Source organism: Vulpes lagopus, chromosome 7 (genome assembly GCF_018345385.1).
Source record: "Vulpes lagopus strain Blue_001 chromosome 7, ASM1834538v1, whole genome shotgun sequence".
NCBI classification, from domain to species: domain Eukaryota; kingdom Metazoa; phylum Chordata; class Mammalia; order Carnivora; family Canidae; genus Vulpes; species Vulpes lagopus.
In genome coordinates, this window is record NC_054830.1 from 21,072,915 (window position 1) to 21,086,927 (window position 14,013).

Genomic DNA, 14,013 nt, shown 5'->3' on the forward strand with positions numbered 1-14,013 from the left:
GCAACAGACTTACATTGTGGGGACAGGAAAAAGGGATAAAATAGACTTCACTAAAAAATCCAGCCAATCACTAAAGAAGCAAATAACAATAGCAACGCCCCTCCTTGGGGGAGATCAGTACTCAGACTTGTAACAATATATTTTCTGGGGCAGCCTGGGTGGCTCAGCGGTTTAGCGCCACCTTCAGTCCAAGGTGCGATCCTGGGGACCAGGGATGGAGTCCCATGTCAGGCTCCCTGCATGGAGCCTTCTTCTCCCTCTGTGTCTCTGCCTCTCTCTCTCTCTGTCTCTCGTGAATAAATAAATAAAATCTTCTTTTAAAAAAAAGCTGTTAAAAAAAAAGAAAAGAAAAGAAGATCAGGGGCACCAGGTGGCTCAGTAAGTTAAATGTCAGCCTTCGGCTCAGGTCATGATCCCATCGAGCCTAACTTTGACATAATACTCCACTTTCAGTTATGGGCAAAACAACCAGGCAGAAGATCAACAAGAAAATAAGCAATTTGGGCAATACCATAAACACACTAGAACTAACAGACATCTAAGAAATACTCCCCACAACAGCTAAATATAAATATTCTCAAGCATACATAGAACATTCTCCAGGTTAGACCATATGCTAGGCCATAAAACAAAGCTCAATAAATTTAAAAAACATAAAAATAATAAAAAGTATGTTCTCCAACCACAAATAAAATTCAATTAGAAATAAATAACAAGGACGCCTGGATGGCTCAGTGGTTGAGCATCTGCCTTCTGCTCAAGTCATGATCCCAGAGTCCTGGGATCAAGTTCCACACTGGGCTTCCTGCAGGGGGTCTGCTTCTGCCTCTGCCTATGTCTCTGCCTCTCTCTGCGTCTCTCATGAATAAATAAAATCTTAAAAAAAAAATAAAAAGAAATTGGAGAAACTTAAAAATATATGGAAAATTTTTTAAAGATTTTATTTATTTATTATTCATTCATTCATTCGAGACACAGAGAAAGAGGCAGAGACACAGGCAGAGGGAGAAGCAGGCTCTCCATGGGGAGCCTGATGCAGTACTCGATCCTGGGACCCCAGGATCACACCCTGAGCCAAAGGCAGACACTCAACCACTGAGTCACCCAAGCATCCCAAATATATGGAAATTAAACAACACACTCCTAAATAACCAAACTTTTTTTTTTTCTAAATAACCAACCTTATAGAAGTAAAAAAGATTAAAAAGGATTGTTATTAATAATTACATGCTAATCAGTTAACTTAGATGAAATGGATAAATTCCTAATAAGACAAAATTAGAAACAGAAGAATAGACAATCTGAGTGTAACAAGACACTAAATTCATTATCAAGAAACTACCCACAGGGGATCCCTGGGTGGCTCAGCGGTTTAGCGCCTGCCTTTGGCCCAGGGCGCGATCCTGGAGTCCCGGGATCGAGTCCCACGTCAGGCTCCCGGCATGGAGCCTGCTTCTCCCTCCTCCTGTTTCTCTGCCTCTCTGTCTATCATAAATAAATAAATAAATCTTTAAAAAAAAAATAAGAAAAGAAAAAAGAAACTACCCACAAAGAGAGGCCCAGGGCCAGATGCCTTCACTGGGGAATTCTACCAAACATTTAAAGAATTAATACCAATTATTCACTAACTCTTCCCAAAAACAGAAAATTAGGGGACATTCCTCAAATCATTCTATGAAGCCATCATTACCTTAATACAACCAAAGACACCACAGAAAACTAAAGACCAATATTGTATAATAATAGACAAAAGAATCTTCAACAAAATACAAAAAACATGATTCCAAAAACATATAAGTAATATAGTATATACTATGACCAAGTGGGGTTTATCACAGGAATGCAAGGATGGTTTAACACCCCCAAATTAATTAATGTAACACACCCTGTCAAAAGAATTAAATACAAAAACTATATAATCATCACAATGTAAAGCATGCAACAAACCCAACATCTTTTTACAATTAAAAAAAAAAAAAAAAACACCCAACAAACCAAGAAAAGAAGGAACCTTCCACAACCTGATAAAGGGCATCTATAAAAACCCACAGTCAACCAATGGTAAAAGACAGGATACTTTCCCTCCTAGATCAGAACCAAGTCAAAGATGTCCACTTGCATTACTTCCATTCAATACTGTACTGGAGTTTCTAACCAGGTCAAAAGACCAGAAAAGAAGTAAAAGGCATCCAGACTAGAAAGTAAAACTAACTCTATTCTTAGATGGTATGATATTATATAGAGAAAATTCCAAAGAGTCCACCACTACCAAAAATAAATAAATAACCAAAAATAAAATTAAACCCAATAAACAAGTTCAGAAAGGCTGCAGGACACAAGGTCAAGATTTTCAAAATCAAATTTAATTCTATGCATTTGCAGTGAACAATCCCAAATGAATATAAAAAAATCCAATAGCATCAAAAAGAATAAATGCTCAGGAATAAATTTGACAAGAGAGGTACAAAACTTACACTCTAAAAATTAAAATACTGTCTAAAGAATTGAAGATCTAAATAAATGGAAAATCACCTCATGTTCATGAATCAGAAGTCTTAATTTTATTAAGATGGAAATACTCCACAAATTAATCTACAGATTAATGCAACCCCTATAAGAATTCTAGCTAGCTTCTCTTTAGAAATTGACAAGCAGATTCTAAATTCTTTGTAAGGGACCCAGAATAGCTAAAACACTTTAAAAAAATAACCAACTTGGAGGACTCATCTAGCTTGATTTCAAAACTTATGACAAAGCAACAGTTAATGACAGTATGGTACTAGCATAAGGATAAATAAGATTAAAGGAACAGTATTCAGAGTTTAAAAATAAACCCATGTGTATATGGTCAACGTTTTTTTGACAAGGTGACAAAATAGTCTTTCCAACAAATGGTGGTCAGACAACAGGATAGCCACATACATAGGAATGAAGATGGACCTTTACTCCATACCATATATAAAAATTAACTCAAAATAAATCAAAAACTTAAATATACAGGGTAAAACTATAAATCTTTTAGAGGAAAACCTAAAGGTAAACCTCTATAATCTTGGATTTGGGAAGAGATTCTTTGATGACACTAAAAACACAAGCAGCAAAGAAAGTAAATTGGACTTCAGCAAAATTGGAAAGTTTAGTGCTTTGAAGAACACTGTCAAGGAAGTAAAAAGAGGAGGTGGAGCAGTGGCTGCACTCGCCACCCAAGGTTGGAGGCTTCTGGGCAGTAAACGATGGGCTGAAGGTGGAGCTGGAAAAATTCAGGGGGCAGAGCCCTGCCCAAACTCACTGCACCCAAAGGTGGGGGAATGTAAAGGAGAAGCTGGCCCAAGCACCACAGCACCCACAGGGAGGACCTGGAACCACCTCCAGACCATTAGGATTCACCTTGACCACCTCCCTCCCTTCAAGGCCAGCCAAAAAATAAAGGTGAGGATTTTGGACCATCAAAAGAAAAATGAGGGATCCCCTGGTAGCTCAGCAGTTTAGTGCCTGCCTTCAGCCCGGGGCGTGATCCTGGAGTCCTGGGATTGAGTCCCATGTCGGGCTCCCTGCGTGGAGCCTGCTTCTCCCTCTGCCTGTGTCTCGGCCTCTCTCTGTGTTTCTCATGAATAAATAAATAAAATCTTTTAAAAAAATTATAAAATAAAATTGACTGTGGCAATAGCAAATATATATTTGTGAATATATTAAAAACCACTGAAGTATACACTTTAAATGGGTGAATTGCATAGTAAGTGAATTATATCTTAATAAAGCTATTTTAAAAAGTAATCTTTAATTTAATTCAATTATGATTGAGTTGAATCTACTGAATCTGAGACCAGAAAGATTTTTTTCTCTTGTTATAAAGCATATCAGTGTGACAATTAGTGAAATTTAATTAAGGACTGTAGATTAGGTAATGGTATTATATCAATGTTAATTTTCTAAATTTAATCACAGAGCTGTGGTTATATAAGGACATATTCTTTTATCTATCTATCTATCTATCTATCTATCTATCTATCTATCTATTCATGAGAGGCACAGAGAGAGAGAGGCAGAGACATAGGCAGAGGGAGAAGCAGGCTCTATGCAGGGAGCCTGATGTGGGACTCGATCCCAGGTCTTCGGGATCAGGCCCTGGGCTAAAGGCAGTGCTAAACCACTGAGCCACCCGGGCTCTCCCATATTCTTTTTTCTTTTCAGAAAGAGGGAGAGAGAGAGAGAATCTCTAGCAGGCTCTGCACTCAGTGCAGAGCCTGACATGGGGCTTGAGCCTAAAACCTTGAGATCATGACCTGAGCCAAAATCAGGAGTCAGACACCCAACCAAGCTGAGCCACGAAAGCACCCTGTAAGGACATATTCTTGTTTTTAGGAAATACACTGAAGAATTTAGGGGTGGAGACATTCTCACAAATAGATAGAAAAATATACATATGGAGAGGAGAAAGAGAGTAATGACACAAAAGTGGTAAAACAATAATATTAGGGAACATATGTGAGGAGTATTCAGGAATTCTTTATATCTTTTTTTTTTTTGTAACTGTTAGTCTATAATTATTTTTATTATTATTATTTTTTTAAAGATTTATTTATTCTCGAGAGCCACAGAGAGAGAGAGAGAGGCAGAGATACAGGCAGAGGGAGAAGCAGGCTTCTCGAGAGGAGCCTGATGCAGGACTTGATCCCAGTACCCCAGGATCATGCCCTGAGCTGAATGAAGGCAGACACTCAAACACTGAGCCACCCAGGCGTCCCTAAAATTATTTTAAAATAAAAAATTAAAACAACATTTAGATATCATTTATTATTAAATTTCTGGAGAAGTGACATTCAGCAGGATGACAGACTTTCCATCCTGGAACATGGCCCAATTTGTCCATAACTTCGTGGAGAAGGCCCCGGTGCTGCTGTGACTTACTCAGCTTTGACTGGCCACATTCTAGCAGTATGACAAGGTTGAGCTGGTTCTTCCAACTAATCTCTGTTGAGATCCCTACCGCTATTCAGACCTTGAAAAAAATGGTCAAGAGTGCTCAAACTATTAGCTTCCAATAGCTAACAGTTAAGGAAGCTCTGCTGAATGGTTTGGTGGCCACTGAGGTATGGATGTGGTTTTATGTCAGTGAGATCATAGGCAAGTGTGACATCGCTGGTTATGGTGTTTAAAGACCAAGCTTAAACATCTATTTATATTTGATTGGAGTGTTCTTGGACCATGTGTGTTCAGACTGGTATTTGAATAAAATAATGTATCAAAAACAATAAAAATAAAAATAGATTGGTGGAGAAGCAACTGTATTTCTATGAATTTAAGGCTTTGCTGTTGTTGGTATTATTATCACCAAAAAAACTAGAAATATATTTTCAAAGTATAACTAGTCAAAAAATGTTTAGGCATTTCTACTACTCTGAAAGTTTTCATAATGAAGGTGTGATGTAGTGCAACTGACTCACTGGAGAATAATCTGCATGACCCAATCAAGCTCGGAGAGGTCATCCCAATCAAGAACTAGCCCTGGGAGAGTAGGAAAACAGCAGTGGCCTCAAAAGCACAGGAACAATCAAGAGTGATTGTTACTACAAGGACCTGGCTGTGCTTCTAAGCTCAGTTGTACCATTATGTGAAAAAAATACACACTACCAACCATGTACAGTATAATCCTGTTTGAGCTTTAAGAAAAAAGGCTATGATACATGTACGGATGTGATGGCTATGGACATACACAGTAAACCACAGACATATGTATAAGAGAATAAAAGGCAGTACAGGACAGTGGTTGAGAACATGGGCTCTGGAATCAGACTGCACTGAGGGCCAATTGTATACCCAACTGTTAGCAGTGTGACTTTGGGCAACTCATTTAATCTCTCTGTGCGTCAGAGTCTTCACTCATAACAAATGGGGCACTGTAAAAATGGGGCACTCATAACAACTTCAATGGATTGTTAGAGATTTAGATGTAAAGTGCTTAGAAAACTATGCTAGTAGTAGTAAAGATTACTACTACTACTACTACTCCTATTTATTAAATGATAGACAACAAAATCTACAATCACTGAGAATATACTGATTTTTATTTTTAGTCTGTATGTTCTAAATGTTCTACAACATTATTATCTTTGTATCAGATTTAAAAAGGCAATAATTTTTTAAAATTGGTATAGAACTGTTTGTGCTATATAAATACAAGTATGCCTCACTGATCACTTTCAAATAGGTAGCACATATAATGAATCTCTCAAAAAGGAAAAAGATTTAAGTATAATATCAGTAACTTTAAGCAGAAAAGTCAGGTGTGTCAAACTTAAATTTATTTAGAGCAAGATTCTACAGCATCCCAATCAAACTCCCAGCTGGCATTTTTACAAAAATTAGTAAGCTGATCCTAAAATTCACATGGAAATGCAAAAATAATGACCAAAAGAGTCTTGAAAAAAAAAAAAAAAGAGTAAAGTTGGAAGACTAACACTTCCTCATTTTAAAACTTACTACAATGCTACAATAATGAAGACAGTGTAGTACAGACATAAACAAAAACATAAATCAATAATTGAGAACATAATTGAGAGCCTAGAAATAATTCCTTATATTATGGACAACTGATTTTCAACAAGGGTGCCCAGACAATTCACTAGGAAAAGAATAGCCTGCTAGGACAAATGGATATCCACATGAAAAAAAATGAAGATGAGGCCCTTCCTTATACCATACAAAAAATTAACTCAAATGGATTATAGACCTATTTGTAAGAACTTATATAATAAAACCCTTAAAAGACAGGAATAAATCTTCAAGACCTTAGGTTAGGTAAAGCCTTATTAGATATGACACCAACATTATGAATGACAAAAAATAAATCAGATAAATTAGACTTCAACAAAATTAAAACCTTTTGTGCTACAAACAACACTATCAAGAAGTGAAAATACCACCATAGAATAGGGAAAAATTTCTGTAAATCACGTTTCTGATAAAGGACTTATATCTAGAATATACAAAAAACTCTTACAACTCAACAATAAAAAGATAACAATTTTAAGATATATAAAAGGTCAGAATAGATGTGTCTCTAAAAAACATCTACAGATGGCCAACAGGCACATGCAAAGATGTCAACATCATTACCCATTAGGGAAAAGCAAATCAAAACCATGAGGTATCACTTCCCATCCACTAGGACAGCTATAATCAAAATGATAACAGTAATAAGTGTTGATAAGAATGCAGAGAAATTAAACCCTCATACGTTACTGATGTGAATGGAAAAGGATACAGCTGCTCTGCAAAAGAGTCTGGCTGTTCTTCAAAATGTTAAACATAGACTTTCCACATGATTTAATAATCCACTCCTATGTACATACCCAAGTAAAATGAAAACATATATCCACACAAAAACAAATATGCACAGCAGCATTATTCATAATAGCTAAACAGTGGAAACCACCTAAGTGTCCATCAGCTGATGAAAAGATAAACAAAATGTGATATAGCCACATAATGGAATATTATCTGACCATATAAAACAACGAAGAATGTGAGATATGCTACAACATGGTTGAATCTTGAAAACATTATACTAAGGGCACCTGGGTTGCTCAGTGGTTGTGCATCTGCCTTTGGCTCAGGTCGTGATCCCGGGGTCCTGGGATCAAGTACCACGTCAGGCTCCCTATGGGTAGCCTGCTTCTCCCTCTGCCTATGTCTCTGCCTCTCTCTCTGTGTCTCTCATGAATAAATAAATAAAATCTTAAAAAAAAAAAAAAGAAAGAAAGAAAAGAAAACATTATGCTGAGAGAAGCCAATCACAATGTAAATGGGTCACGTGTTTTATAGATTCCATTTTAATGAAATGTCCAGAACAGGCAAATCTATAGACACAGAAATATCAGTGGTTGCTTAGGGGTAGAAGGCTTGGAGGACAATGGAGAGTGATGAGCACATGGTTTCTTCTGGGGTATTAAATGTCCTAACATTGCTTGTGGTAATGAAACTCTGTGAACATCCTTAAAACCACTGAATGGTACACTTTAAACAGATGAAATATATAGTATATAAATTATATTTCAAAAGTCTGTTAAAAAGAATTCTATAGCATATGTAGCTGACATAGCTAATGGGACACTCACCTCTCTCTGCAATTCATCCTCTTCTTCCAAAAGATCATACACCTGTTCTAAAAGCTGAATTCCCAGGCCCTGGATTACATCAGCTCTCAAGACTTCAACTATTCTTCTGATCTTTTCAGAACCTGGCATGACAGCTAAAAAGCAGTAACAAAGGGAAAAATAAATACTTTCACCACTGCAGGAAGAAGAACATGTTTTTTTTTTTTTTTAATCTTGTCCTGTGGGATCCCTGGGTGGCTCAGCAGTTAAGCGCCTGCATTTGGCCCAGGGCGTGATCCTGGGGTCCCAGGATCGAGTCCCACATCAGGCTCCCTGCATGGAGCCTGCTTCTCCCTCAGCCTGTGTCTCTGCCTCTCTTTCTCTCTCTCTCTGTGTCTCTCATGAATAAATAAATAAAATCTTAAAAAAAATCTTGTCATGTTAAAATTCTTTTCACTTTGACAAGAGTTGGATTTAATACCTTCATGTATTTTTAATGACAAATATATATACATATATATACCATATATATGGTACATATATATAAACTTATACTTCATTTATCCTTACCATCTCCTAAACCTAAAATCCACAACTGTCTTATTTCAAGAAAAGCCATGTGAAAAAATCCAAACATGCATTTATATTTATTTAAAAAAAAAAAAAACAGTTTTCATGTAATTTTTCAGGAACACAACTGTTGAATAAAACAAGATATGCCTTTTATGGAGCTATCCAAACAAAATAATAAAAAAGCAAAAAAATTTTGGGAGAATTTTTTTCTTAGTGTGACACATTTCTCCAATAAGCATGCTCTCCAGTTTGCTGTAAAGAATAAACTGATCACCGGAAGGTAGTTGTTTAAAATGAAGGTCCTCAGCTTCTTCCACAACTTTTCCATGAAGTATCAGCGTATCCCGGTACTTCCGATGAAGTTTAAATTCTGACACTGGATCTGGAACCAGGAGATCTTCACAGCTCTCTTTAGATTCCAGTTTTAGGGTCTGAGTCATCAACTGCACCAAGTCACTCATTTCATTTGTATGACATTTCCTGGGAAAAAAAAATTCCCCTGTGATTTCATTGGCTTTATGACAATTTTTCATTAAAAAATTAGATGCAAAACAACATTTAGGAAGTTCTGCTTCTAAATAGCTAAGTAAGTTCTTACTAACAGACCCTTCTGTAAATAATAAGTATAAACTCAACAAAACACAAAAATCCAGTATGTGAAGACAACAGAGAACATACAAAACCTGTAGGCAGGTTCTGGAGGGAAGCCAACATGTTTTAGCCTAAGGGCCAGCCATAGGCTGCTCAAGTACAGCAGAAAACCCATGGTCTTTCTAGCCTGCAAAACCAAAGGACAGAGTTCAAGACAACCATAGCCACTAGAAAGTGAGAGTGAAATCTTAGAAAAGAAAGAAAAGAAAGAAGAAGCCCCAGGTTCTATGTATATATTCTGCCCATTTTTTAAAAAAGATTTTTATTTATTTGAGAGAGAGAGCACAAGCTGGGGGAGTGGCAGAGGGAGAAGCGGACTTCCCGCTGAGCCCAGAGCTTGATGCAGGGCCTGACCCCAGGACCATGGGATCGTGACCTGAGCTGAAGACAGATGCTTAACTGATTGAGCCACCCAGGCACCCTATCTGCCTAACTATTTTTTTTTCTTTTTTTTTTTTTTTTTTTTATTTATTTATTTTTTTATTTATTTATTTATTTATTTTTAATGATAATCACACACAGAGAGAGAGAGAGAGGCAGAGACACAGGCAGAGGGAGAAGCAGGCTCCATGCACCGAGAGCCGGACGTGGGATTCGATCCCGGGTCTCCAGGATTGCGCCCTGGGCCAAAGGCAGGCGCTAAACCGCTGCGCCACCCAGGGATCCCCTGCCTAACTATTTTTAAGTAAATTACATTCATGTACAAAGTACAAAGAATACTCAAAGAAATACAAAAATTACCAGCCCCAAATGTGATCAAATTGACCATGTCTGGCATACAATCAAAAATACCAGACATGCAAAGAAGTAGGAAAACAGCAAACATTTATGAAAAGAAACAAATCAGTTAATAAAAACAGGACCAAAAGTGACACAGGTGATAGAATTTGTAGATAAGGACATTAAAGTGGTTATTATAAATATATTCCACATGTCCAAGTTTAGAAGAATGCATTAACATATTAAGGAGAGGCATGGAAGGGATGCCTGTGTAGCTCAGTGGTTGAGTGTCTGCCTTTGGCTCAGGTGGTGATCCCAGGGTCCAGGTCCCTTCCCGCAGGAAGTTTGCTTCTCCCTCTGCCTATGTCTCTGCCTGTGTCTGTCATGAATAAATAAATAAAATCTTGATTAAAAAAAAAAGGAGAAGCATGGAAGATATAAAAAGACTTAAATGGAACTCCTAGAAATTAAAAATACAGTGTTAAATGCATGAGATAGGATTAGCAGACTAGATGATGAAGAAAACATTAGTGAACCTAAAGACATGGTAGTAGAATCTATGAAAAATGAAACATAAAAAAGTATAAAAAACAGGAACAACATCAGTGAGCTGTGGGACAACTTTAAACAATCTAATATATATGAAATTAAAATTCTCATGAAGGCAAGAGGCGGGATCCAAAAAAATTAGGAAGTAACAGCCAAAATTTTTGCAAATCTGATGAAAACTATAAACCATAGATCTAAGAAGACATTCTATAAGAATTCTGAATGAAATCAGATGTGTTCATTAGAAGAGATAGTTTTTTAGCTCTATCATCTACCAAAACCCATTTATAATGTTATCTATAACAGCACTACGGGTCTGAATACTACTACAAATATACATTTAGAATTAATTCAAAAAGAAATTGTTTATGAAAGGAGACAGAACCTTACCGATCCTTGGAATCCCCATCTGATTTATCAGTTGAGCTTGTAGAAGAACTTAATTCATCCTCAGACAGACAGCGGATGAGTTTCCTTTCCTTTCATGTGTGGAAAAACAAAATTCCACATGACAACACTCTTAGACACAATGTATAGTTACAATGTGCACCAAGATCTGATTTAACAGAGGAAACTAAGAATCTAAAAATTCAAGTGGCTTTACCCAAATGATGTCCCAGTTCACCCATAAAGTTCACAAGTGAACCCTGAAGAACATTAAAACTTGTAAAACTCCCTGGAAAGTCTCAACTATGAAGAAATTTCCTTTCCAGAGGAGAGTAGACAAATAGTTCTGGTACTCCAACTCCTAAACAGAGGGCTAATAATCTAAGGAATTTTAAGCTAGGTAAAATGCCACCTAAATAAAAGCAATCTCAGTTTGCTTATATCTGAGACTGCTTGCTAAAATACTTTAAAGGATAGCTTGATTTAATTACACAAAACCTTATTACTCTGGAAAATGAAGAGGAACATCTTGATTAGCAAAACAACTGATTCATAGAATACTGTTAAAGCAACAAATCTTCCTTACTTTTTTTTTTTTTTTTTTTTTTTTTGGGATTGGTCTTCCTTACTTTTAAGAGCAGGTTCTTTTTTTTTTTTTTTTAAGATTTTATTTATTCATGAGAGACACGGGGGGGGGGGGGGCAGAGACACAGGCAGAGGGAGAAGCAGGCTCTATGCAGGGAGCCTGATGTGGGACTCGATCCCGGGTCTCCAGGATCACACCCTGGGCCGAAGGCAGGCATTAAACCGCTGAGCCACCCAGGGATCCCCAAAGAGCAGGAAGTTTCTATTTTTTAATATAATTATATGCTCCTAGAAATAATGTCAGAAACTGCAATACAGAAAAGTGGATAACTATTCCCTGGGTATCATTACACAGAAAATGAACATGAGCTGAAAACCTTGCAACTACTCATTTAGCCACTAGATGCTACCCCTGTATCCTCCCTAGGCGAGAAGCTAAGGAACTCAGACACAAATAGGAAATTGAGCAGAGATAAGGGAGACTAAAATTTGGCCAGGTAGACAGGCATATTGGGTACAAAGCAAAATAAGCAAAATGTTGCTTTGGAAGTCCTTTGGAAGCCCTTTGGAAGTCCTGTATTAAACACTACCTAAAAAAGACAGTAACTATGCTTAAAAGAGCACCTGAAAAACTCATTCCTTTAATGAATCAAAAATAATCTTTTTTTAAAGATTTTATTTATTTATTTGAGATAGTGTGTGAGAGAGAGCACTAGTTGGGGGGAGGGGCGGAAGGAGAGGCAGAAGCAGGCTCTCTGCTGAGCAGGGAGTCTGATGCCAGGACTCTGGGATCATGACCTCAGCTGAAAGCAGATGCTTAACCAACTGAGCTACTCAGACACCCCCAAAATAATCTTTTTAATTATTATTCACCAGTTCTTTTCCTTATCAAGAGTGAAAGGTATAACTTAAGCCAGTGTCATTCCAGAAATCAATGGAGTTGGCATTTATGAGGTTTCCTGTATTAGATTTGCCAGATGTAGACCCATTCCCATTTTCCAGAGGACTCTGTAACGTACCTGAGCAACACTGCAATCAGAAGACAACCACGGGGCAGGGGTGGGCTGGCCTTCTTCTTGTGAATTCCCCGGGCCTGATGCACTCAGAGATCTCCTCACTGAAGGGCCTGAAAAAGTGACCACCCCTAGCAGTTATTTGTGGTGGGCTGGCCTCAACAGAAGAGGGTGTTACAGCAAGTGCCAGCCTAGAAGTAACAAAGATAGCATCTTCATCATCACTCTGGTGTCTGCCACCTCAGTTCTAGGTCCACCAGCTCGGTGACCCTGGGCAGGTAGGTAACCCCTCCAAGCCTCAGTTTCCTCAGCTGTAAAATGCAGATAATACTGCCTATTTTTGACAGTTACCATAAACAAGAGATGAAATAATGCTCTTAAAATGCTTCCCATAATGCTGAAACACAATCAGCATTCAATAAATAGAAACTGCTAGTACTGTCTCCAGATTATAGTAATAAGAATGATTGCAGCCCTCAGCCCAGGATAGCACCATTCTCCCAGCTTCACCACTCTGTTACTGAGAAGATAGCACTCCATGTCCAGCAAAATCTGAATATGGAAACAGATTAAATCTAAATCTGTTTAGATTTCCTGTCTAAAATATCCCAGGAGTTAATGCCACTCAAAGCCCTCTTCTCTTTTTAATACCCTCTTCCTCTGATAATACAAGTTCCAGACCCAACAGCCTATTCTGATTTTTTAAAGGTTTAAGAAATTTTTTTTATTAAGAAATTTCAAGGGGATCCCTGGGTGGCGCAGCGGTTTGGCGCCTGCCTTTGGCCCAGGGCACGATCCTGGAGACCCGGGATCGAATCCCACATCAGGCTCCCGGTGCATGGAGCCTGCTTCTCCCTCCGCCTGTGTCTCTGCCTCTCTCTCTCTCTCTCTGTGACTATCATAAATAAAAAAAAATTTAAAAAAATAAATAAAAGAAATTTCAAAATATTCTTCCAAATCCATTTCCCAAATGGATCATTGATGCTGAAAATTCTTCACACCTCACAATCAGAACCAATGCTATCTCCATAAGCTGTATCAACAACCTCCAATCGATAAAGGAAAGAGAAAACTTTACCTGAGGGAAACATCTCTTCCTGTGACTGCTTTAGTCGTCTCCTTTCTCTTGCTGATAATGGTCGGTCCTTTTAAAGAGAGTCAGTTACTTTCACTACTACTCACTATTTTTGTAACAACTGCAATGCATGACTATAGGAAAGGCTCTGCATAGGCCTTTAAAGGAGTATCTGTTTGAAACCAGTCCACATCACGGTTAAAACTACTATCTATGAATGATCACAACTCTCATTTTGGGTAAGTACTCATTTTTGGAAAGACATGGAAAATTTTGAATTTTCCTACATTTAGAATCTACTTGTTCTCCTTAATTAAGTAGGAGAAGTGACCATCCCAGGAACTATAGAGTCCATCCATTTCAA

At 37.7% G+C, this 14,013-nt stretch overlaps 1 protein-coding gene and 1 pseudogene across 3 annotated transcripts in view; one reads left to right on the top strand and one right to left on the bottom strand.

The window, feature by feature from the left end:
* Positions 1–14,013, bottom strand: part of NEK4 (NIMA related kinase 4) — a 32,925-nt gene that overhangs the window by 3,796 nt on the left and 15,116 nt on the right. For all 3 annotated transcript variants that reach the window (XM_041763521.1, XM_041763520.1, XM_041763522.1), the window contains 5 exons: positions 13,653–13,719; positions 12,581–12,687; positions 10,980–11,068; positions 8,944–9,149; positions 8,118–8,251 (listed from right to left, as the gene is read on the bottom strand). In XM_041763521.1, the coding sequence (XP_041619455.1) occupies positions 8,118–8,251; positions 8,944–9,149; positions 10,980–11,068; positions 12,581–12,687; positions 13,653–13,719 (603 nt within the window). The remainder of the gene's footprint in view (positions 1–8,117; positions 8,252–8,943; positions 9,150–10,979; positions 11,069–12,580; positions 12,688–13,652; positions 13,720–14,013) is intronic.
* LOC121495687 lies at positions 4,719–7,642 on the top strand (annotated as a pseudogene).